This window comes from Mytilus edulis, chromosome 3 (genome assembly GCF_963676685.1).
Source record: "Mytilus edulis chromosome 3, xbMytEdul2.2, whole genome shotgun sequence".
In the NCBI taxonomy this organism is placed as follows: domain Eukaryota; kingdom Metazoa; phylum Mollusca; class Bivalvia; order Mytilida; family Mytilidae; genus Mytilus; species Mytilus edulis.
Window position 1 is genome coordinate 47,674,451 of NC_092346.1, and position 25,567 is coordinate 47,700,017.

General features: G+C 33.1%; 2 protein-coding genes across 4 annotated transcripts; one reads left to right on the plus strand and one right to left on the minus strand.

Annotated features, from left to right (window-relative positions):
- Positions 1-614: 614 nt before the first annotated feature.
- On the minus strand, positions 615-24,391 carry LOC139516670 (uncharacterized oxidoreductase YrbE-like). 3 transcript variants are annotated; one of them, XM_071306896.1, is made up of 8 exons: positions 24,275-24,391; positions 11,008-11,261; positions 9,592-9,662; positions 5,912-6,020; positions 5,335-5,462; positions 4,392-4,630; positions 2,443-2,608; positions 615-933 (listed from the first exon to the last, which is right to left on the minus strand). In XM_071306896.1, exons 1-8 carry the CDS (start codon positions 24,296-24,298, stop codon positions 830-832), a joined length of 1,095 nt encoding a protein of 364 aa, XP_071162997.1. In that variant the 5' UTR covers positions 24,299-24,391; the 3' UTR covers positions 615-829. The 3 variants fall into 3 exon arrangements, with proteins under 3 accessions (XP_071162997.1, XP_071162995.1, XP_071162996.1); XM_071306894.1 differs by lacking the exon at positions 24,275-24,391 and adding an exon at positions 18,629-18,793; XM_071306895.1 differs by lacking the exon at positions 24,275-24,391 and adding an exon at positions 12,504-12,706.
- On the plus strand, positions 18,817-22,841 carry LOC139516672 (uncharacterized). Its single transcript, XM_071306897.1, has 3 exons — positions 18,817-19,524; positions 20,741-20,974; positions 22,056-22,841. Exons 1-3 carry the CDS (start codon positions 19,222-19,224, stop codon positions 22,590-22,592), a joined length of 1,074 nt encoding a protein of 357 aa, XP_071162998.1. The 5' UTR covers positions 18,817-19,221; the 3' UTR covers positions 22,593-22,841.
- Positions 24,392-25,567: the final 1,176 nt, after the last annotated feature.

The following is a 25,567-nucleotide window of genomic DNA, read 5'->3' on the forward strand; positions in this document are numbered from 1 at the left end:
TGGATTTAGTCACCATCCACATGACATCGAAGAAAAAGCATCATAAAGCAAACAGCATTAACAGCTTGTGATTTAATATTTTTTTTCAAACTTTTGGTTTGAAACGTCATCGATAAATGTGATTTAGATATCATGACATACACATGGAAATCGGTTTACCACTATTCACTTTATTTATTTTTTGCCACTACTTAGGACGCCTATTTAATATGTACATCTTTATAACAATCCATCTCCTGGGGCGATCAAATAATTATATATGATGTGATTCAATAATAACATGATTAACTTTAGTACAAACCCTAGTATGTTTTGCTTGTCTCGAATATGCATTATAATATTTGCCACTGAACGTCAAACAACGACTACAGCGCATGGATTGGTAAGACCAATCTTAATATGATAGCATGATCATATATATACGTTTTAAACCAGACAAACATAGAACTTGATAAGCATGAAAATAACATTAGAGAGATTAGCTTTTAAGGACGAAGGTGGATTAAAAAGCTTATAATGCCACTCCAAACACAAAATTAAGAGAAAGTGCAACGTATCCAAATTAATTATTTTAGGTTACTTTTATAAATGCATATAAAGAAAAAACACACACATTTGTATAAAAATATTTAATTTGAAACAATTAAACTTCATTAAAGTTCATTTCAACATGTATATAATTATGATTTGGATATGACTCATAAATTGCATGTGACATAATACTGCGGATCATTCGTTGTCACCAATATTTTCCCTGGTTGGATGCAATCGATGTACGACCCATCTTAATGTCCAAAGCTAACTTGCAAGCGTTTCTGTTATCTTTTTTTCAAAATTGTACTGCACGTCCTTCCACAAACGATTGGACAGCCTTTTCAGATATATTGGCTACCAACAAACACTCTTCCTTGGTAATAAGTGGCTTCGTCTTTCCTGAAGAAAAAAAACACAATTAAAAGAGGGGGGGAATAGGGGGTCCGTTAACATGTTAACAACACCTCGATTTTGGCAAAAACAGTTAACAAAAAATGTAAAAATGCTGATAACAGTTAACAAAGTGGGTTGAAAACAGTTAACAGCTTAAACTGATCTCAGATAACAATTAAAAACACCTTAAAAAGGGCCAAAAAAGGTTGACATAAAAAGTTATTGTCCCCCCACCCCCTCTTAAAAGATAAAAACATATAATTCAAACAATGAGTGATAAGAGGTAGTCTTGTTTTAAAACTTTTAGAATTAATTTGGTCTGAGAATTTGATATATATTATCTATTTTACAATAATCTCCTTGTTCAAGAGCAAATATCTCAGAAAAACTATAGTACAAAAATCATCATTGTTATATGTTTGGTTCGGGCGTACGACATTTGCGCCGATTTTGAAAATATTCATTCTTTCATTTGCGCCGATTTCATTTTTTCATTTGCGCCGATTTTATATTTGCTCCTAATTAGATTTACAGGTAAGTTAATACTTGTACATGTACTATGTACTGTACTATTATACTATTGGTAAAGTCTTGTTATAAATGCTGTTCATTTATGTTAATTTTGATTCATATTGTTCTGAAACTTCATAGTAACATGATAGACATATTGCACACTGAAACGAGTCGAGGAGTCAATTCTTTAATCATCGAGGGCCATACATATCGGATGATAAGTGTCCTGAAACACATTTTACTAATGTGCCATAAAATCGTGTACAGCCAGAGTCACCACGGATTCTATTGTCAAAACACAGAACGAGCATAACCATGTGGTAGATGTCCGAAAGACAGCGGGTACAGTCAATGTAAAGTCTGGAGATGTATCTTGCAGGACTTCTTCCACTACCCGTGGTGAGCAGGGGACACCAGTTATATACAAGTTATGATTGATAATTCATTAAATTTGTACAAGTGGCTAACTGAGGAGGTCTAAAATGATAAATGAAAAAGAACATGACTTGGATTGAGAGTTCATTCATTGGCACTCATACCACTTCTTCTAATATCTATTCACCTTTAATTTACCTGTAAAAAAATCGGCGCAAATGAAAAAAAAATCGGCGCAAATGAAATGCAGATCGGCGCAAATGCAAAACGCCGGTTTGGTTCATGTCATGTACATTTCCGACAACCCTAAGTATATGTGTACTCTGTCAGCGAGTAAATGGTGAACACAGTATAGTCAAAGACAAAAGGGTTACCGGTGCCATTTATTCTACTGGATGCATTATACAACTGTTCACGGGGTTTGTTGCTAACATTAAAACAAATAAATATAGAAATTATGATATGGTGCAGCTTAGCTACTACTTCTTCATATATATATGACTTAGACAATATAAGAGCCCCAACATTATCAAAAGTTAAATACTAAATGGTATGACCTGTGATTAAGGCCCCTAACATGAAAGGAAAACATAAAAGTACAAACTCTACTAATAAAATAATGCATACCATCCATACAGTCAACAAAATGAGTTAGTAAACTTTCAAATGCTCCTTCAAATCTCTGAGGAAAAGAATGATGAAGTTGTCGGAGTAAAGCACCATGTGCAGCATCTGTTACTGATGTAGACCGTCTGGGAGATTCACCAGATGCCATTCCACCAGAACCAAATAACTGGAAGAAATATATTTACTTTGAAAGTTAAATCTCATATATAAACGCATCTTTTGATGTTTCTCCTGGGTACACAAGTCTAATTAAAATATGAATTTTAATTGGATTTGAGGAAGCTATAAGTAAGCTGATCAATTGGAGTGTGCATCTTTGTTTTCATCTTGGGTACAGTGAAAATGAGAGGATAGCATTTATACAATTTTCATTTGATATAAGTTTTATCCTAGCGGTTTAAAGGATCATAGCTCACGTGGAGAGTAATTCAAAGTTGGGACACTGATAAATTAACGATAAATTAAGAAAGTTTGATATTGATTTCTCAGACCAAAGTAACTCATATGAAAACTCCAATAACCTGGTTTTTCAAATTTATAAACTATATAACTGTAAGTACTTATTTGAGACATTAATTTGGAAACAATATTGTTAAATGGAAATAGTAAATGTAAAATCGATGGCTTAATAAACTAAAATTTATCAAAAAGAAGTTAATCTAACATCTATTTCAAAACATCATGTCACGAAAATATATTAATTACCATGCCGTCCGATGTTTGATTTAGAGAAAACTAATTTAAAAACGCAGTATGAGTTTTAAATTCTACATGGGTAGACAATCTTCTTGGTATTCTATTATTTCAAAATATCTGGAAGCTTCGGGAATGAAAAAAAACTAAAAACGCGCTTGCTATACCGACTGGAACTGCGATGGGATGACTAAAGCACCACATTCACTCCTTCAATGGCAACATTTAATTAAAGTACGTTTCGGCAATAAAGTTTACGAACAGGATGTAGATATTCCCATGTGCACCAAATCCGCCCCTAAGCAAACTTGTCATTAAAACTGTATTATGATGAATCACAGTTTATGGCCAAATTCAATGAGTCAAGTAATTCCAAAGTTTAAACTAAATAAAAGTATATGCTTTTATGTGTGTTGTTACCCCATTATCCAAACATTATGTTTAACCCTTTCACATTCACGGAGAATCTGTGCCTGTCCCATTTAAGGGGACTTTCATTTTAGCATTACATTTACTCCTTGGCAACACCAAATTTAAGTACTGTCAGGTTTGTTGTTATTTGTCATGCTGCGATGTTGGTGTTTCGTTTATTGTTTAGTCATAAATCAGACTTGATGGGTTGTTTTTTTTCGTTTGTATTGTTTCAAATTCTGTAATGTTACCTTAAAGTTTACTGTATGGTATGGAACTTGCTAACTGTTGAGTACAACCAAGATAACCTTGGTTAAACAATGTCATTTGGACTCCGGTGGAGAGTTTTACTCAATAATTGATATTACATCTCCTTTTTTTAACTGAATAAATTTATAGATTGGTTACACTACTATGGAATAAATAGTATTAAAGACAGTCTTGTATATCTTTAGTTTAAACATATTTATTTATAGTGGATTAGGAAACAAGTTTTGCAACTTATATTAATCCTTTTCCACTTTGCGGGTGCGAGTGCTGACTTGTAGCGGCATTAGCCTGCTCTTTTTCGAAATCTACAATGGTGTTTAAAACGTGCAAGAGATATGACTCTCCCTTAACACGGGTCAGCCATTTATCGTCCCCTTCCGACGGACTATTATCGTCTCCTCAAGACCATACTCGCAAATGGTGTCAAGGGAGAGTCGAAAATTCAGTCCCTCAAATTTTCATCCCGGAACGGGAATCGATCCAGTCTTATATCTTTAATCGAATGTCATACTAGTAACCATAAACAAACTAAGATAACTATTATAATATAGTAATAGTTAAAAATAAAATCTAACCTCTAATCGAATGTCATAACCATAAACAGCATCACGTGACAAATCAATAGTACACATTATCCCATTCTTGAACTTGAGCGTAACGACTGCAGTGTCTGGTTGTCTGGCTGACTTGAGCTTTGGGTCATGTATATGTCCTATTGTGTAGACTGATTCTGGTAACTCGCCATTGGTCATCCAGACCATCATGTCAATGTCATGTACAGCGAGATCTGATACAATGTTACACCCTTCTGAATCTAAAGTGAGAAATCCAAAAAACCTTAACATCCACGATTAAAGAAAGAATAAGATGTATAATAAGTTATTTCGGGTAAAAAAAACTCTTCAGTAAATGGATGGCAAAATAATTTACCAGACATGGTATCACTAAATACTAGATTACGGCTTTTTAAGTTTACATATAGACCATAAATAGTAAATTTTACATCGGATATTACTCATTGAATGATTCGTTACAGAAAATCTTAAACATGCATGTATGGTTTTACACTAGATTTTTGTGGGGCCCTTTATAGCTTGCTGTTCGGTGTGAGCCAAGGCTCCATGTTGAAGGCCGTACCTTAACTTTAAAAGTTTTACTTTTATAAATTGTGACTTGGATGGAGAATTGTCTCATTGGCACTCATACCACCTCTTCCTATATCTATGTACATATATTCAGAAATCTGATGTTCAGTAGTTGTCGTTTGTTGACGTGGTTTATAAAGTATTTTTCTTTTCTCGTTTATTATATAAATTAGACCGTTGGTTTTCCCGTTTGAATGGTTTTACACTACTTATTTGTGGGGGCCTTTATATTTTGCTGTTCGGTGTGAGCAAAGGCTCAGTGTTGAAGATCATACTTTGACCTATAATGGTTTACTTTTACAAAATGTAACTTAAATGGAGAGTTGTCTCATTGACACTCATATCACATTTTCTTATATCTATGTACATGTACCTGTATTAAGTAAGAATTCATAGGCTGGCTTTGGACTATCTCTGTTTGTTAATTTTATCATTTGGATATCTCCTATTCCACCATTTCTAGTTGCTGCATATATATCTTGAAACAATGGATCAAATCGTCTGTAAAAACAAAATTGTAAAATAGGACAACAAATGAGACAAAGACATTGTAACAGAACATGAACAAGTCAAATCTCACTAACTTATAGGAATTTTGGTCCTCAATGCTCTTCAACTTCGTACTTAATTTGGCCTTTTTAACTTTTTTGGATTCGAGCGTTACTGGTGAGTCTGTTGTAGACGAAACGCGCGCCTTCCGTAAGTACCAAATTTTAATCCTGGTATTATATTTATGATGAGTTTAATTACACATGTGTATAGCAATGATAAACAATGGATAACTTGCGGGAAAGTTAAAGACTTTATTAATCAGTGAATTAATTTTTTTCCTAATTAATTAGATTTTTTTGGAATGGATTCAATATTTTATTAAGAGTCTCACCACTTGTAATACATATAATGGAACAAATGTTTTTGTTAACATAATAACATGATATAAAATATGTTACCTCTGGAACCCTGTGATTAATATTTTGTTGTTTTTCTCTGCTGTTTCATAGCACAGTTTTATTTCATCATATGTGGATCCCGTTGGTTTTTCTGTAAGAACGTTCTTTCCTGAAAGTATAATACGATGACCATCTAATTCACGAACATTACACAAATATTAATATGTTTTGAGATCGACCAATAACGTATCATTTTAAAATTGAATCATAGCAAACATATTTTTTTATCATTAAAACTTATATGTATTCATGAAATGGTACGTATAAAAAGATATTAAAATGAATATAACAAAACTTCGGATATTTAGCCACCGCTTTCTTTACAAGCAGAGCCAAATACAATGAAAGTCCCAACTATGTATTGGCTTCCGAAGCTACACAAAACCCCTTACAAATATAGATTTATTTCGTCTTCAAGCCATTGTTCAACTACTAAATTGTCTATTCTTCTTTCCAGCACACTTGGTACAATTAAAAACCTGATAATAAATTGTTCAAATAAGGCCTTCGAAAATAGTGGAATAAATTACTTTTGGAGTGTCAAGAACTCGTTGGAAGTACTTGATAAATTGCATGCTTATATTGGTGATTTTGAATCTGTTCAAAGTTTTGATTTTTCTACCCTGTATACCACATTGCCTCACATTCTCATTAAGAAAAAATTCACACACCTAATTAAATGGGCATTCAAAAAATCAGAATGTGAATATATATGTTCAAACTCTTTTAGGTCATTTTTTAGTAGCAGTAAACAAAAAATCTATGTTAATTGGACATGCTTTGATACTAAATATGCCCTTGAATTTTTACTAGATAACATTTTTGTTCGCTTTGGAGATTCCGTATATCGTCAGATTATCGGAATTCCAATGGGGACTAACTGTGCACCACTTATTGCGGACCTGTTTTTGTATTGTTATGAGTTACAATTTATGACAAAAATAAGCAAAGACCCATCGAAACAACATCTGATAAACAAATTTAATAATACTTTTAGATATTTGGATGATATGTTGGCTCTCAATAATGACGACTTCAGTATGTATATTAATGAAATTTATCCTGTTGAACTTACTTTAAATAAAGCTAATACTAACAATGACCACTGCCCTTTTCTCGATCTTGATATCTATATCACTAATGGAAAGCTGAATACTAAAATTTATGATAAAAGGGATGATTTTTCATTTCCTATCGTTAATTATCCGTTTTTAGATGGTGACGTTCCCTTGTCACCATCTTACGGTGTTTATATATCTCAACTTGTACGATTCGCTCGTGTATGTAACAATGTTTTCGATTTTAACGAGAGAAATTTATGTATTACTGAAAAATTATTACACCAGGGTTTTTGATATCACAAACTAGTCAAAACATTTACTAAATTTTATCATCGGTATAAAGACATCATTCGTAAATATAGCTCAACATGCAGACTTCTAATACGTTCAGGTATTTCACATCCAATTTTTTATGGTAATATTCTTTATAAGGCACGAAGGTGTCAGTATTCACCTCAGAAACTTACAAAACCTTTGAATAGACTTATTAAGAAGGGATATAATTACGATATTGTTGTCAAGTCATTAAAGATTGCATATTTTGGCGTTAATATTGAGTCACTGATAAGGTCTTTGCATCGAAACTAAACACATTTATTCTAAAAAAAACAGTTGTTGGCATGACACGGGTTATGTTCTTCTCATATATGTTATGATGGTATGATACAAAACCCCTAACGGGAAGGATTGTGCCTGATGTTCATATGATGAAATCATAATCTTTCAGTTAGTTTAATTGAAGTCTGGAGCTGGCATGTCAGTTAACTGCTAGTAGTCTGTTGTTATTTATGTATTATTGTCATTTTGTTTATTTTCTTTGGTTACATCTTCTGACATCAGACTCGGATTTCTCTTGAACTGAATTGTAATGTGCGTATTGTTATGCGTTTACTTTACTACATTGGTTAGAGGTATAGGGGGAGGGTTGAGATCTCACAAACATGTTTAACCCCGCCGCATTTTTGCGCCTGTCCCAAGTCAGTAGCCTCTGGCCTTTGTTAGTCTTGTATTATTTTAATTTTAGTTTCTTGTGTACAATTTGGAAATTAGTATGGCGTTCATTATCACTGGACTAGTATATATTTGTTTAGGGGCCAGCTGAAGGACGCCTCCTGGTGCGGGAATTTCTCGCTACATTGAAGACCTGTTGGTGACCCTCTGCTGTTGTTTTTTATTTTGTCGGGTTGTTGTCTCTTTGACACATTCCCTATTTCCATTCTCAATTTTATTCCTTGACTTGTGACAGCGAAAACAAAATCAGCCCAGTTTACAGTTTTAAAAAAATAGGCTTACATATAAATAACTGGCTGGTGCTATTACAGATAATTACGGAACGAAACTGAACAGAACGAAACGCAACTAAACAAGTCAGAAGTTATAGAACAATAGTCAACTCTGTATCCTATAATTCGTTGGTAGTCACCCAACGACAAACACTTGATATCCCGCCTCTAGATCTGGTCAGAAACATACAAAATGTGGTTGGATTAGCCAGTAATCCCAGGTGGATAAATATTTGGTCATGTAACTAACTTCCTCATTCCAAATCTATCAAAGTTGTTGCATTCTAATTCAACATCAAAGTAGAATGGTCTTAACATTGCAAAGGTTGTCTTTTGTTGCTGTACATAATATTTGCTTTACGTTTATTCTTTTGCACATAAATCAGGTCTTAGATTTCTCGATTGAATTCTTTTACATTTGTCATATCGGGGGCTTTTATAGCTGAATAAGCGGTATGCATGGGTTTTACATATATAATTCCTGAAGGCCGTACAGTGACCCATAGTTGCTAACATTTTCAGTTATTTGATTTGTGGTGTAGAGTTGTTTCACCGGCAATCATACATGTACCATGTCTTATTATTTTTATATTATCTTATTTTAGGCTATAGATGATACTGTCTTACGAAATTATTGTCTTGAATTTTGGAACACGGGAAACGAATGATAATCTTTAAAATATGATGTTCATATAAGAAACGGACATCTTCTATTACACCATTTAAATAAAAATACAACATGTTCTGCCAGTTTAAAATATTAATTTTAGTCTGTAAGATTTTTTCAAGGAAAATGTTCTTATAATTAAAACTTCATCTTCTTATTTTCCCCCATAACATTGACGCATTGCATGCTTAGGTTAGCTGTAAACCAAAGCCGAAATCTCTCAAACAACATCATTACATAAAAGGAACTCAGTAGCGAAATGCGGTACACTTAACTGTGACCCTGTCATGTGTGCTTGTCAAAAGCAATAGCTTTTGTATGAAGATTAAATGAAAGTTGCTAAACTTTCGTAGCATTAAAAACGAGACGCATAAGATGATAATTTCACGAGAATGCAATTCGGTAGACAGCAGCAGTTTCCTTGCAAAATGTGTTATATATATATATATATAAGGTCGTAGATATGCCAAAAGCTAATGTACTTTCTTTCAGAATCGATGGTACACATTCTTTCCATTTAAGTTATCGATAATCGTTTGTTTTCGTGAAAAAGTACTTTCCACGTAGTGATTTTAAAGGGGGAAAAGCGTATGAAAATAAAAGATTCAATATATATATATTAAAAAGTGAAAGGTGTTGTATGGTCTGTATACATGTTAAACTGACTACCTTTGTTTAAGCTCCTACAGATGTAATCAGCATGAGTTGATGTTGGAGTAAACACAAAGACTGCATCAAGACTGAAAAGGCAAATGACAATAAGTTACAAAATGTATGTTACAACAAAATGTCCACTTCACTCTATTTCTTGCATATCGGAGTGATTTTTTTTTACATGAATAATAGTTGAAAACCCTTTTCTGTGATATGCAACCCAATTTTGAAATAGGTAGTTATAATGGCTGAAATTAACACTCCATAATGAAGAATGTTCTGAAATGGTATATATTGAAAATATTGTATAAAATGATTAATGGAAAACTGATGTATATGTATGATGTGAATTTAGCATGACGATCCTGTATGATAATGGACGACATAAGCAGTATAATCGGTGTTTTTCCCGATGATAAGCGAGGGTGATATAACGGTTTTAACCCGTTTACGTGTTTTCTAAGGTTTTGTGACAAATACGTTGTTGTCGCCAAAAAAGGCAAGAAGATTTCGAGACCATTGTCAAACTGTTTTATCCCGAAATGCGCGAAAACTGAACTGCCACAATTTCATCATAAATAGATCTAGAATAATTCTATTCCAAGTAAGTTACTTTTTGGGATAATGTTCACATTTTTTTTAAATGGAAAGTCACAGGAAAAATATACGCTGGTACTTACTGAAGCAGTATATTGGAGGGAGGTATATTGGAATTAAAGCTGAAGACAGAAAGTGTAAGCTATGTAAGAACGCAGTTGAAGACGAACTACATTTTCTTTTAAAATGTCCTGTTCTAAAAGATACTCGATCTCAACATCTATCTAATTTAAATTCAAAATTCAAAAATTTTTCAAGATTATCTGATGAAATGAAATTTGTTTGGATTCTTTCATCTGAAGATTTGTTTGTTACTTCAAACTTATCTAATTTATTGCACTCCCTTTTTGAAGAACGAAAGAAAATTATAGAAAATATTGTTGTTTGAAATAAAAATAAAAAAATAGAAGAAAAATATATATAGATATATATATATATAGGAAATAAAATTGATCAGGAGTTGTCTCCCATATACCTAGAACTATAAAGATTTATAAATGTAATTTCTCCAGGTCACAGTGGCACCCATAACAACTATGTTGTCAATTACTTGGTTTATATCAGGTTAATTAGTGTAAATGTGTATTCATGTGTTTGTTTTTTTTTTTTTTTTTGTTTAAATGTACTTTAATCATTCTAATCATTTTCTGTGCTTTATTTTGTAATTCATTTGATTGTATAGCTCAAATTTTGGGCACCATGATTGGTAAATAAAATTATCTTATCTTATCTTATCTTATCTTATCTTACTGAATGCAATTTGTCGCTCACATCCGAGGGGGGGGGGGGGGCATCCGAAGTAAGTCTTTCAAAATGAAGATCAAATCCACATACCTTTTATCTTCAAGTAAATTATCAACTTCTTTTGACGGATGGAACGGTACGTCAAAAATTAAATGTTCGTCCTGAACATTGGCTAGTGCATCTTTACTGTCATCTACGATCCATTTGACTACTAATTTACGGTTCCTAAGAATGTTTTTAATATGCACAGAGCTAGCGATTCTGCCTGCACCAAGTATACCTACATTATATCTCTTGTTCTCTTTACCAGATGTAGAATATCTAGCCGTTGTACATGGTGCACCCTGTAAGAAGAGCAAATTATTGAATATTCGTTAAATAATGCTCTCAACTTATATTTGATTTGGCTTTCCAACTGTTGAATCATGGGTAACTGATGTCTCTAATGTAGACAAAACGCGGCAGGTGTACCAAAACATACGCCTGATATCTTTGATGAGTTTTGATGTGACTATTTTACTCTAATACTGTACTACTTTTTTTTTAAATCAGCAGAATTACATATGTCATTTCTGTATATCAATCAACAATCTTATATAATAATTTGGTTAACGATTGAATAAAAAGAAATGTGGGATACATGTACACATCAATCGGACAGCAACCCAAACAACTCAAAAAGCAAAATGTCATCTAAGGGTCATAGTCTTGAATAATTATAGACAGATATCTATACAATATATCACCGACTCTAATAACACAATAATTTAAACAGAAACTACAAATATATGCCATCAACACCAAACTCCCAAAAGACAAAAAAGACCATTAGGACGTGAAATAAAATAACCAATTCAAAGGGTGATTGGGGTTTATAAGTATTCAAAGCACGCATTTTGTAAATCATAAGGACTCCCAACCCTTGCAAAAACTTTTTGGTCCGTTAATTAAGGGACTTGTTGCAAGGCAAACTTTCTCATTTTCTGTCCCTATCCGATTTACCCTCATTTTCAAGTGGCAGTTCAAATTTCCAGCCCTATATTTTTGTCGACCATTATAGTTTATAACCTACATATGTACCTTTTGTATATACGCATTGTTTGCTTGTTCTTATCCATGAATCCGATGCATGTACATAAATTCGCATTGGTTCACCGAATGACCCGGTAACATGACATTTCATTGAAACATATTTTTGACATTTTAAATTATTGAAATGATTGTAATACGTAAGTTTATCACATTTTATCTCCACACTAATTCTGTACAAAATTGGGGCTATCATGTGATCGTTGTTATTGATTTTAGATCAACTAATGAAAGAAATGAAAATAGAATAGAAAGTCTAAGAATAGAAAACTTTCTTTTCAGTCAGAGTTACATCGGAACATTATAAACATCATGCCCTGTTGTAAAGCTTTCTGCATACAATACATTTTATTGCTGTAATTTCAATTCAGTTATAGTAAATGCATTTCATTTTTTTTCTCGACAGGTGAAGTGTTCGAGTTACGTGACACGTGCTTCATAGCGACCTAGTAACCCACTAGAAAAGATCTCGTGGTTTACTGAATTGTTCGGCTTACCTTTCTTAGATGTGATATGAATACATTTCCGTAATTGTTATGTTGAAAAAATCTCTGTACAATATTTATCCCCATCTTATTTTTTAAATTAATTTGTAATAGACCGTTTGCAATGCAGTCTTTTAGCAATTCTGCGTGGGTGAACCGTATCGTTTCAAATATTTACTTTTACGATCACTTAAGCGTAACCCGTTGTTTGTACTGGTGGTATAGATATCTTATAGTAAACGCGACCTCTTTGGCTATCCGCATAATATTTTATCTTGTATTTATCTTTAAATGCTGACATGTATAAATAAGAAGACTTTATAGTGATTATGTCATCATTTGAACTTATCTTAAACGTTTGTTAATTAATTCAGGCTTGTCTTAAAGCAATTCGGTACACCAGCTTTCAAAATAAGTTGTAAAATTACACACACTGAATTGTCTTATTATAACTGTATTATTTCTCAGACTGATGTTCGGTATTCGAATTAACCATCTGCATTCCTCAAGTCTTAATTAACAGTCGATGTACATGATCCTTTTTTACTGTACGAAACTTTTCTGTTCAGTAAAATAAAAGCCAATTTATGTACAGTCTTTTCTTATAATTTTCAATTTTAGTTATGCTACAGTCAGTTGGAAACCCCCTGAAATTCTGTAGTTTAATTATGGGTGGCAGATTTCACAAGATGTTATGTAAATTGTTATTGTATATGCTCAACATATGGAAATTTTATAGAAAATCTACAGCCTTTCCCCTTTTACTCTCATATTTGGCAATTCGATGCTTTATAGATAAAAGATTATTGCATGTTGTGCTTGCAATGATTTCCTTAAAACAAGTTTATAAATTTAGATAAATATATGGACCAATTCAAGTACACCTGTTAGGATGCGCTCGACTTTGGTGACTAAGCACGAGTTGTTTTGAAATTTAAAGGCTGTTCAGTAAAGACTTTTTGTAAACAAAAAACGCTAGGTGATCATACTAGAAAAACAAGTGAGTAATCATTGTTTAAAATTTTAGAACACAAATCTCTATATTAAAGTATGTGGATTTTCTACAAAAATCTTGGTTTTATTTTCACCAAATTCACTTTTTCTACGTAATGCAATTAAGGTTCATGTGGACCCTATGGCTAAAATGGCCGTATTTTCACCTCAAAATTTACTCTGAGTACAGGCAAACCTGCGCATCTGTAAAAAATTTCAGGCATAGCATGCCCTAGATAAATAAATTTCAAATATGTTTTATGTTTTAGAAAAATAAAAACTTACCAGGATTTTGCCGTGCACTTTTTTTCATTCCTCCAGAAGGTGCCAAAATAAACTAAGTTGGGAAACAGGTTTGAGAACTTCCCCACAGGTAATATTTTAAGTGAGCTGTATTAATTGACATTGGACAATAGATGGACAATAGATACCTGACAATAATTGGTTCTTTAAACTGTGTACCTGAGTGGACCATATCAAGGTAAACTCAACTGTTGGTTAATTTTATCATCTTTTGCAGGGACGAAAAAAAGTGTACGGTAAAATCCAGTGAAGTTATGAATTTTCTAAATCATATAATGCCTTTGAATTCTATTTATCTAGGGCATGCTATGCCTTAAAACTTTTCCAGATGCACAGGTTTGCCTGTACTCAGAGTAAATTTTGAGGTGAAAATACGGCCATTTTAGCCATAGGGTCCACATGAACCTTAATGCTTTGCACAAAGTTTTCCCTTGATATATGTACAAAATGGTCCATCCCTATTATTCATTATCTTTGCTGTTTTGATACTATTGCAGTTTGAAAATTTCGTAATTAACAGGCCACAGAAGGGGTGATAAACCTTAAGGTTTATGTACCCTTCTATAGCCATTTTTGTACGAATTTTTCAAACCTCAATTGTATCAAAACTAAAGATATAATAAATAATAGAGATAGGCCATTTAGTACATGTTCCAAGAGGAAACTTGATGCAAAGCATTATTTTTTACTGTTTCATTGCATAAGATAGTAAAAGAAGACTTTGTGGCAAAAAAATCAAGATTTTTATAGAAAATCCACAGCCTTTAATACAGAGATTGATGTTATAAAATTAGAAACATAAATTACTCACTTGATTTTCTATGATGTGCTAGTGTTTATTTTTTACAAAACGTTCTAAGTAACCTGTAAATTCCAAAACACCTCGTGCTGAGTCACTAAAGTCGAGCGCACCCTACAAGGTGTGCTTGATTTTGGCCATATTTATACTTGTCTTAACCAATAACTACATTTATAAACTTGTTTTAAGGAAATCAATGCTAGCACTGCATGCAATAATCCTATATCTATCAGTCATCAAATTGCCAAATATGAGAGTACAAGGATAAAGGCTGTGGATTTTCTATAAAAATCTTGATTTATTTGCCACAAATTCCTCTTTTTCCATTAAATGCAATGGAACAGTAAAAAATAATGCTTTGCATCAAGTTTCCCCTTGGAATATGTACAAAATGGCCTATCTCTATTATTCATTATACCTGTAGTTTTGAAACAATTGAAGTTTGAAAAGTTCGTACAAAAATGGCTACAGAAGGGTACATAAACCTTAAGTTCGTATTTTTTCTGTTGAAGACATTTTTAATCTCCACATTATTATAAATTCTATATATTGTATGTTGTGGAAAAGACGACGAAAACATCTACAAACTACCAAATGGTAGAATCTGTCACAAGATGTTTTGAATTTACTGTCATTTAGATAACAACTTATATTAAGCAGTAACAATTCATTGTTTATTCTTAGACTAGTGGTGTAAAAATAACCAAACCATCTGCAGCATACCATAGAGTGGCAGGTATTCACGATTCTTAGCCACTACTTTTTACAGAGGATGACCTTGAGTTCACTCCGATGTATTGTTATCGCTTAAATTTCCGTCATGCATAAATTAGTCAAATTAGTTTAGGGTTTTCAACACCAGTGAAAAAAGTGCATTTTCATACCTGCGATTTCTGTTCTCCGGTTGTACGATGTTTCAACAAAATATGGAATCATTTCAGTTGTTGATTTAGTGGTGAAAATTTGACTGAATTATATCTTAATAAATACGGTTTTACATGTTTAATTGGTGTTTAAGAAAGAGGTCAGGTGCTCTTATTCATTCATAAATTTATCGTAAAACAAAAATCACTACACAGGGTTATACGTGTAGTGTAAATGACCACCTGTAATCTAAAAATAGCGGTCTCACTAATAACGACAAGAAGAATTTTAGCGACAGGAAGCGTCAATAACGGACAAGAAGAATAAATTTAGCGACAAGAAGACTATTTAGCGACATCAAAATTTCTCGTATCGAATGAGGATGACACATATCAAATGAACAATTATGTGTGTGACTTAGTTTTAAGAAATTATGTCAAAGTAACACTATGAAAATATTAGTAATCTGAAATATATATTTAATTTTTACATGTTTATGTCTTGGGGGATATTTTATTTCTGTCCCATTTTTCAACATTAGCGTCTCGAAAGGTGAAATGTTTTAACTGAATGGTTAATTTAAATTAATTATAAAAATTGTTAAAATTAAATCAATAAAAGTAATTATTGCCCAGTTACAAACACTACCAGGGGATAATCCATAACCTGGTAAACTTGTCTCCTTGTGAAATGTAAAACATATCAAAAATTATTTCCTGCTTAAGTCTTTTATTAATATAAAGTCAAAACTGTCAGGTTTAATTCATATATATGTAGATGAAAAATAAAAGTCCACAAAACATTTAAAACATGGCAGCAATCGCTTTTACAGCCTTTAAGGCTTTGAATGTTTTACAGAAGAGTGTCCACCATGCACTTGCACTGCACTATAATAATAGTAGAATAGAATAATCATTTACAAGTAGATGAAAATTATATAAACATGCAATCGTAATATTAATAATATATATATAACAACAAACCAGTGTATTCTCTACGACTATTATTATATAAGTATAATAGTCCAAGGTATACTGATTTCTTGCACTACAATATAATAGTTATTACGGTGAGGTTGAATTTCCTGTCATGTATTCATCATCCAAGCACGAACTTGTATCAGAAAAAATATCTCTGTAAATTAACCCCAGTTTCAGGTATAGAGATGTGATCTGTTTCTGTGACATGTGCTTTTGACCATCCACAAGAACCTGCAGTCATCCGATGTTCAGTACTTCAGTACTTTGATTATAGTACGTTTGTACTGTACAACTTATATTATGTATTGAGAATCCTTGGAAAAAAACAATAAAACACTTCCTCTTCGATTCTATTGGCTGCTTTAAGATACAAAAATGTTCTAAACATATGCGTAGTAGATACAACCTTCAGTCTAAGTGCCAACATGCTTCTTGCATTCGTAGTCTTAATTACTTATGTTAGTGCTGTGTGTGCAATTGGGGAGGGGTACACAACAATTTCTAAAAAATCTTTCATCATTTTCGTTTTTCTTACTTTTCTCCCTTCGCTTGGAGCAGTATGTTAATAAACTTATTTATATTTTATATCTACAAGATTTCAATAAGAATTAGCCATAATTTAAATTCAATATTATAGTTGGACAAAGTACAACTATGATTAAGTAAAATCTAAATTAACAAATCTTATTCAGAGTCAATTTAGTATTATTATAAATCAAAGTCATTGCAGTTGAAAGATCAATTATACTTTTAAAAAAAAGGGGGGGATATTTCGGTGTACATCGAAAAATTATGCTGCTCATAAATGATATAACTTGACATGTAGTAGTACAATCTATAAATAAGTAACTACATGTACTTCTTACATAATCAACAGTACAAGCAAATGAATGCAATGATAAAACAAATTTATATACTAGAAGGTCAAATATTATAGAATTTGATAATAAATATGAAGAAAGGCATTGTAAAACTTGGGTTTATATTCTTTTTTTAAAAATAATTTACTATTTGAAGCACGAGTGTTTTATTTATTTTAAATCTATATTTGTCTTGATTTATATTTCATGGAAGTGACTGAATGTCATTATATAAAACACGCAGTTGCTAAACAGAAAGTCAGAGACATGTATTATATGTCTCCGTTAAGCAAAATGAATATGCTATTGTTGCTGTTCCTCATCATAAAGTCAAAATAAGACTTTTAACATGGAACAAATGCAAATTAAACACAACATTCAATGAGTTTCGGGGGCTCGGTGGCCGAGTGGTCTAAGTAGTTACTACTGCAATCACTAGCCAGTACCACTGAGATTGTGACGTTTGAACCCCGCTGGTGCGCGTGCGCGTGCACTCCACTCCAATCGTAATAAGGATAGTCGGTTTTTCTATCGAAGGTCTGTGGTTTTCTCTGGGCACTCCAGTTTCCTCCACCAATAAAAACTGGCTGCCACGAAATAGCATAAATGCGTTAAGAACACCAAAAATTAAATCAAATCAATAATTTTCCGACTTCAGGATATATTCTTCAATGTTTCGCAGCGACTGCATCCTAACAGTGGGATATCCAGTTGATATATTACACATAATAAATTGAACTCTTTATCAAAGAAGGTAAACATCGACTAAGTTGCAATTTTTGCATTGTTTACATCTGTTGCTATGGTGACATTAAAAGTTAAATGCAGCTGTGCAATAAAATATTTACTGTTGGTTATATAGATTTGTATACACAAAATAATAGCATTGAGCAAAAGAATGCGCAAAACTGCGGATTTTGATAGGTGCATTTTTTTTAATCTTTAAGAAGCATATCAATAAATTCCGTTGCAAAAAGAAATCCACGTAATGATACAAAAATAGATCTGATAAAAGAGTTCATTTGCATCTCTTCATCTTTTAACAGAAATCTGAAAATGAATAACGAGTTGAACAACAGCAACAATCTTTTATTGACCCTTATCTTATACCCCCTTTTTTCCTCTAGAAATTACTTCCTTTCTCGTATGGTTTATGGGATTTAAATACACAAAAAAATGCTTATTTATACTTGTACTTATCCGCATTAAATGTAAACTAATCTTATGTAACTAATCTTATGTAATTAGTAGTACCAAATACTTAGAAAATGTAAATAAAGCATTACCGCGTGATTAAAGGATTTTCGTAATATTTAGATGTAACAAAAGTTAGTAAACATAATATACGGCCTTGGACTTCGACCTGAATAGCAATATTCTTGATAAGAAAAAGTAGTTGACAATGTTTATCCTCTTAGAGTTAAAAATATACTGTTTATCTTTGTGATAAGTACATTGTGTCTTCGTATATCCACCCAGCCAGGTCATATTACTCATATTCATTTGTTTGTAACACACTTTCAGTACATGATACGTACCGTCTACGGTGGGTGAACTTTAAGTGAAAGCCCAACAAATTAATTGCATCTATCATCACATGGTTACATTTGTACATGCTGTTGTTGTTTGTAAACAATAGTACGCAATTTGTTTGTTTACATTTTTTAACTGCTTATAGGTAACTCATCGTACAAATTTAGTCTCGCATATTGAAATACATATCCGCTTTTGGGATTATCTGTTCATCTAAAGGATTAAATTTTTAATGAGATTAGTCAATTACATCTGTCAGTGAATTAATCATGACAACAGTTCGCAAATTCTAGGTGAAAAAAACCTTATTGTTTTGTAAACATCAAATACCATTCTATTTATTTGAACGTCAAAGTCTAAAGACTTATCAGTTTAGAAGAGACCTTGAACATTTGACCATGTTCAGAACGTCGCTGTCACGATGGACATCAAATTATTTAGGATTCTTACCAAACAGACTTTTTCACTCTGGAATTAGAAATAATTTGGCTTTGGAATCTTCGAATTATAAAGTCAACGAAAGCCACGGACTTTACGGAGATAGTACCGTAAACATCCGTAAAGCGACTCTGTCTGATTATAATACTGTCATAGCCATTCCGAATCAGACCAATACAACTGACCACCTAGTAGATAGATACTGTTCTTTCATTAGTCGTAAAACGAATACAGGATATGTGGCAAATCTTGATGGAAAAGACGTAAGTACTTGTATATTTACTTTTGAAAAAAATGCTTTTCGGGGCCTTGTATAGCTATATTGGCTTTACTCATTGTTGAAGGGCGTGCGGTGACCTATATATTATAGTTAATTAAATAATCATTTGGTCTATCGTGAAGAGTTGTCACATTGGCAATCATACCACATCTTATTTTTAATATGTATGAAGCCAGAGGGAATCACCAACCTTCACCCTAGTCAATTGGAATCGAATGTATCTGGCACGTACGGGTTAAACCAACAAGCTCTGTGTTGACAGACAAGTGATATGGTAGTTGGACTACTTAGACTAATAGGTCACCGTGACCCCCTTATGATTGTTTCGATATACTTAATATTTTAGGGATAATCTGAATGTATTTAGCGTAGCAATATTGCTGTGTCCGAAAAGTTTTCCAGTGTGTATCAGTATTCAAAACACTCTACACCGAGATTTTTTATATAGCACAAAGTGCAAAGTGTCTTAGGGAGACAATATCATAAAAGAGGGACGAAAGATACCAAAGGGACAGTCAAACTCATAAATCTAAAACAAACTGACAACGCCATGGCTAAAAATGAAAAAGACAAACAGAAAAACAATAGTACACATGACACAACATAGAAAACTAAAGAATAAACAACACGAACCCCACCAAAAACTAGGGGTGATCTCAGGTGCTCCGGAAGGGTAAGCAGATCCTGCTCCACATGTGGCACCCGTCGTGTTGCTTATGTGATTACAAATCCGGTTAATAGTCTTATTCGGTAGGTCACATTCATGAAAGGGAAGGGGATTGTAGTTACGACGTAAGAAACATATCCGATATCATTTGTGAAACGGTTATTCCATAAGAGTTCTGTGCGACAAACCAAAACATTTCAGAAGATTAGAGAACTAGATATTCATGTTCTGAAGTTTCCGTGCGGCGAATGTCCATTGTCCTTGACAGTATTGCCTAAAATTTACCAACAAATTAAAAAATACAAAAAAAAAACCATCTTCTCATCAAATAAAAATTGTAAAGTACCTGTACATATTGTAAAATAAGTAATAAATGGCAAACCATAGCTTTATTTTAGCTTGATTTTAAATTGTATTTTTAAGGGGGACCATTCCTGACAACAACCAATCTTAACTATAGTAGTACAAATAGATTCCCAAATGTTAATATGTTGGCTTTGTTTATTAAAAGACATGATACATTAACTTTCAGGTAGGATTTCTGCTAACGCACCTTATCGACGATGGTTCAACATTGGTGCTGGATAAACTGCGAGTCGAAGAAGGAAGCGATAACAAGAAAATAAAGAAAACTGTATATGAGCACATTAAACAGACACAAGACCCTATGATAAAAACTGCTTCAATCAACTTTGACCCTAAGATGACTGACACACATGCACTAGAAGAATATTCAGTTAAAGATTGGAACTTAGTGACAGTAAAGGTAAGACTGATTTTTGGTGTTTAATGCCACTTTCGGGACTGTTGGTTATATTAAGTCGGTAAGTCGTAATTGGTGGAGGAAGCCGTCAAGAACCACCAACCTCCGCAGGAAAACTATCCACAATAGTTAATCAAGACTGGAGTCGAACACACCTGACACTTGCTGGGTTCGAACTCATAACCTCACTGATGATTGAATTGGCTATACTAGTGACACATGGGATATATTCTTATTCGACAATCGAGGCCCCTGTAAAAGTAACTTAAGAACATTTCACAAGACGACACGTTGACGCTAAAAGAATATTACATATGTCTTAAATATATTAACCGTATTCTAATCTCTAACACGATTATATAATGTTTTTAATTTTATAACTAAAGGTACGAAGGTCATGGTCACAAAAACAAGCTAGCTATCAAACATGATTATTGTGACATTAACCAACTTGTAAATCATTCCTATTGATAACCTTGACATCTAAAACTTTTTTTTAACAAACAACAGTTGTCTTGATATGCGTTTCTTTCCTCGGAAGCGATTTATTAAAATAATTGCAAAGAACAACAGACGTCAAAAGAAAATTAATTTAAAGTAGGGTAATGTGGCAGCAACCATTTGATTTTCCGGGTGGGTGTGGGCTATGGATTTTTTTCCGGACAAACTTTTTTTTTCGCCTTCGCCAACAATCTATTTTTTTGGCGACAAGTCGAAAACAATTTTTTCTTTCAATTTTAGCATTACATATAGTGGCAGCTGAGGGTGAAACAAACAATGTTTTTTTCTGAGGGTCAAAAACAAATTATTTTTTTCTCAAAAAACTGGAAACAAACTTTTTTTTCCAAAAAAATCCATAGACCCCCCCCCCCCCCCCTTTCCCCCCAGAAAATCAAATGGTTGCTGCCTAAGTATAATCATTTACGGTTCTTCATTTACCTGTTCCTGTTGAACTACATGTACCAAAATAACTTAACTCTTAAAAATACAAATTAATGGTTCTTCATTTGATCAAACTTTAAACATAAAATAATCGTACAATTATGCAACTCAGTTTTATGTTTACTTTTAACAATTTTTTCAGACGAAAGAAACTTTCAACACAAAGATAACAGACCTACATGAAAAACTGAAAAAGCACAGCATCCAGTTAAAATCATCAAAACGGTTATTTGGTCGTGATGTGACGAAAATCTTCAGTTATCCCGAATCGCATCAGCATCTTTTCAAAGATGAACGTCTTCTCAAATCAGACATCCTTTACAAGCCTGTTGCTTCAAACATTGACTTGGTTATGGACAAAAGGACTCTTGTCATTGGTTCAAATATGACAAGTTCACCCGCAGTGCTGATGTCTTTCGGAACGTATTCGTACACAACAGCAGGATTGCATTACAATCTCAGTTTTCATGGAAATATGAACGAATGCGTTGATGAACATTTATTTATCCACATGATTTCTCTGTTGAACCGCGGAAATAAGAACGTTACATTTGAAATTTATGTTGATGATGCAAAAGACATGCTAACAGTTCAGGAGATTTTACAAATTTACAGTTTTCAGAAAAACAAGGTGGACAACCGAAACAATGTTGAATGGTACGAGAAATGTTTGTGCTAATACACTAGTGACAAACCGGCTTTTAATAATTGGGCTTTTTTTTTAATAAATGATGAATATATATATTGTGTTCTTGCTTGTTTCATACTGTGTATGTCTCAGATAAATTAAATGACATTATTATTAAATAATAGATTTATAGCTGTGTTATATAGAATTTGCTGTTGTAATCGTAATTTGCGGATCATTTACATCTCAATTGTCTTTTCATTTTCTTGTAATTTTTGCAATAAAACAGAAGACTATGAATGATTGTCACTCTGAACTAGCATTTAAATGGATACTATGTACGATGAAGATGCATTCAATTCTTTTTTAGCTCACCTGGCCCGAAGGGCCAAGTGAGCTTTTCTCATCACTTTGCGTCCGTCGTCCTTCGGCGTTAACTTTTACAAAAATCTTCTCCTCTGAAACTACTGGGCCAAATTAAACCAAACTTCGCCACAATCATTATTGGGGTATCTAGTTTAAAAATGTGTCCGGTGACCCGGCAAACCAACCAAGATGGCCGCCATGGCTAAAAATAGAACATAGGAGTAAAATGCAGTTGTTGGGTTATATCTTAAAAAACAAAGCATTTAGAGCAAATCTGAAATGGGGGTAAAATTGTTTATCAGGTCAAGATCTATCTTTCCTGAAATTTTCAGATAAATCAGACAACCCGTTGTTAGGTTGCTGCCCCTGAATTGGTAATTTTAAGGAAATTTTGCTGTTTTTGGTTATTATCTTTAATATTATTATAGATAGAGATAACCTGTAGAATGCAATAATGTTCAGCAAAGTAAGATTTACAAATAAGTCAACATGACCAAAATGGTCAGTTGACCCTTAAGGAGTTATTGCCCTTTATAGTCAAATTTTAACCATTTTTCCTAAATGTTGGTAATCTTTTACAAAAATCTTCTCTGAAACTACTGGACCAAAGTTGGCTACAATCATCATTCAGGTATCTAGTTTAAAAAAAAGGTGTCTGGTGACCCGAGCAACCAACGAAGATGTCCGCCATGGCTAAAAATAGAACATAGGGGCAAAATGCAGTTTTTGGCTTATATCTCAAAAACTAAAGCATTTAAAGCAAATCTGACAGGTGTAAAATTGTTAATCAGGTCAAGATCTATCTGCCCTTAAATTTTCAGATGATTCGGACAATCCGTTGTTAGGTTGCTGTCCCTGAAATGTAATTTAAGGAAATTTTGCCCGTTTTTGGTTATTATCGTCAATATTATTATAGATAGAGATAAATTGTAAACAGCAATAATGTACAGCAAAGTACGACCAAAAAATAAGTCAACATTACCAAAATGGTCAATTGACCCCCTAAGGAGTTATTGCCTTTTATAATCAATTTTTAACAATTTTCATAAAATTTGTAAATTTTTACTAACTTTTTCCACTGACACTGTAGAAATCTAACTACTGGGCCAAGTTTATTATAGATAGAGATAATTGTAAGCAGCAAGAATGTTCAGTAAAGTGAGATCTACAAACACATCACCATCACCAAAACCCATTTTCGTCATGAATCAATCTATGTCCTTTGTTTAATATTCACATACACCAAGGTGAACGACACAGGCTCTTTAGAGCCTCTAGTTTAAATAAATTGCTGATGTATTAGAAGCTTGCAAGTCAATAAATAAACATGCCTTAACACATTTAGTCCAGTCTACTTTTAACCTTACCTTTGTTTTAAATGTGCTTTGCATGTGCTCAGCAACCCAATGTTTGAAACGAATGTCAACTGAGCAATAGAAACTAGGGAAGGCATCAGAAGGAAGACCCGTACAGAAATCAGGTTTATAAAAGTATTCAAGCACAACTAAAAAATCGACCTTCTACTATTACACGTGGTTATCCTTGTTTATGTGTATCTTTTGTTCGTATGTCATTTTATATTTAAGATATAAAGGGGTCACAAGCCCATCAACAGTATTCTTGGGTGGTGGCGATAGTAAATCGGAGTCATCCAGTCAGTAATACACAGAAAATGTTGATACTTTATAATAATGAAAGACATTTGGCATTGATTCCTCTGGAACTTAAGAAGTTCTGATAACGTTTAAGTATATATGAAATAAAATTTGCGAAATTTAATATGTATATTCAGAGGGCATAAAAGCAGCTAGGAATAGGAACAATTGCAAATCTCCGTAGGACATTTAACAAGTAACACCTGCATACCGCGTAAAGATAGTAGATGCCAACGATACGATAAACAAAGCTACGAAAGCTTACATCAAATAACATCATTTAATACGCTACAAAAGGCCCCGGAAAAACTAAATGTAAAACAACTAAAACGAAAAACCAACAGCATGCTTAATACTACTATGTCTACTATCTTTTACAGCAATAAATGAGAAATAAGAAATTGTCAGCAGCAACGACGACCACAGAATTTACCGCTTTCTGGCTTGGGTCAGTTTCATATAAAGAACTAGAACACACCCGTGATATCACGAGTCCGTGACTGAATTAAAGTATATAACTATGCGTAAGCCTTATTTTAGTATTGGTATTGTCATCTGATAAAGTCGTGCCGATTATAAGATACACAGTTTTCTCTGCTTTCAAATCTTTCTGTTTGAACCCGTAGACCTGGCACTTATCAACAATTGGCAGTGATATTGATTGCCTTAAATTAATGGAGAATAAAGGCTTTTTCCCCTGGAGAAAAATCCCAATTTGAAAAAAAAATGGCTTAAAAGTATTCCCAAAAAGACAACTTTTTTCCCAAACAGTGCAGTCTCAGTAGTAATTGTGCATGAATACAAACTGAAAAACACTCATTAAAACCATTTTCATGCCAGAATAACTATATGTGCAGATTTGAGGGTCTATTTATGTATCATCACTGACAATAAGGGGTCTTATTTCAAATGAGGGTTTACCTCTCAAAAGGGGGTCTGCAAATTGAAGTTCTAGTCACATTCATCTTTCATTATAAATTTCCCAATTTGATAAAAATGACGCAT

What these genes read in the sequence shown, in the direction of transcription:
- LOC139516670 (XM_071306894.1), bottom strand. Translation starts at nt 18,793, where the DNA reads ATGAATATGAGTAATATGACCTGGCTGGGTGGATATACGAAGACACAA. An exon ending in AGTCCAAGGCCGTATATTAT is followed by an intron (nt 11,262 to 18,628) that starts GTTTACTAACTT and finishes CTCTTCTTACAG; the next exon opens with GGTGCACCATGTACAACGGC. An exon ending in TTTTGTTGACTGTATGGATG is followed by an intron (nt 934 to 2,442) that starts GTATGCATTATT and finishes TTTTTTCTTCAG; the next exon opens with GAAAGACGAAGCCACTTATT.
- LOC139516672 (XM_071306897.1), top strand. Translation starts at nt 19,222, where the DNA reads ATGTTCAGAACGTCGCTGTCACGATGGACATCAAATTATTTAGGATTC. An exon ending in CAAATCTTGATGGAAAAGAC is followed by an intron (nt 19,525 to 20,740) that starts GTAAGTACTTGT and finishes ATTAACTTTCAG; the next exon opens with GTAGGATTTCTGCTAACGCA. An exon ending in GGAACTTAGTGACAGTAAAG is followed by an intron (nt 20,975 to 22,055) that starts GTAAGACTGATT and finishes CAATTTTTTCAG; the next exon opens with ACGAAAGAAACTTTCAACAC.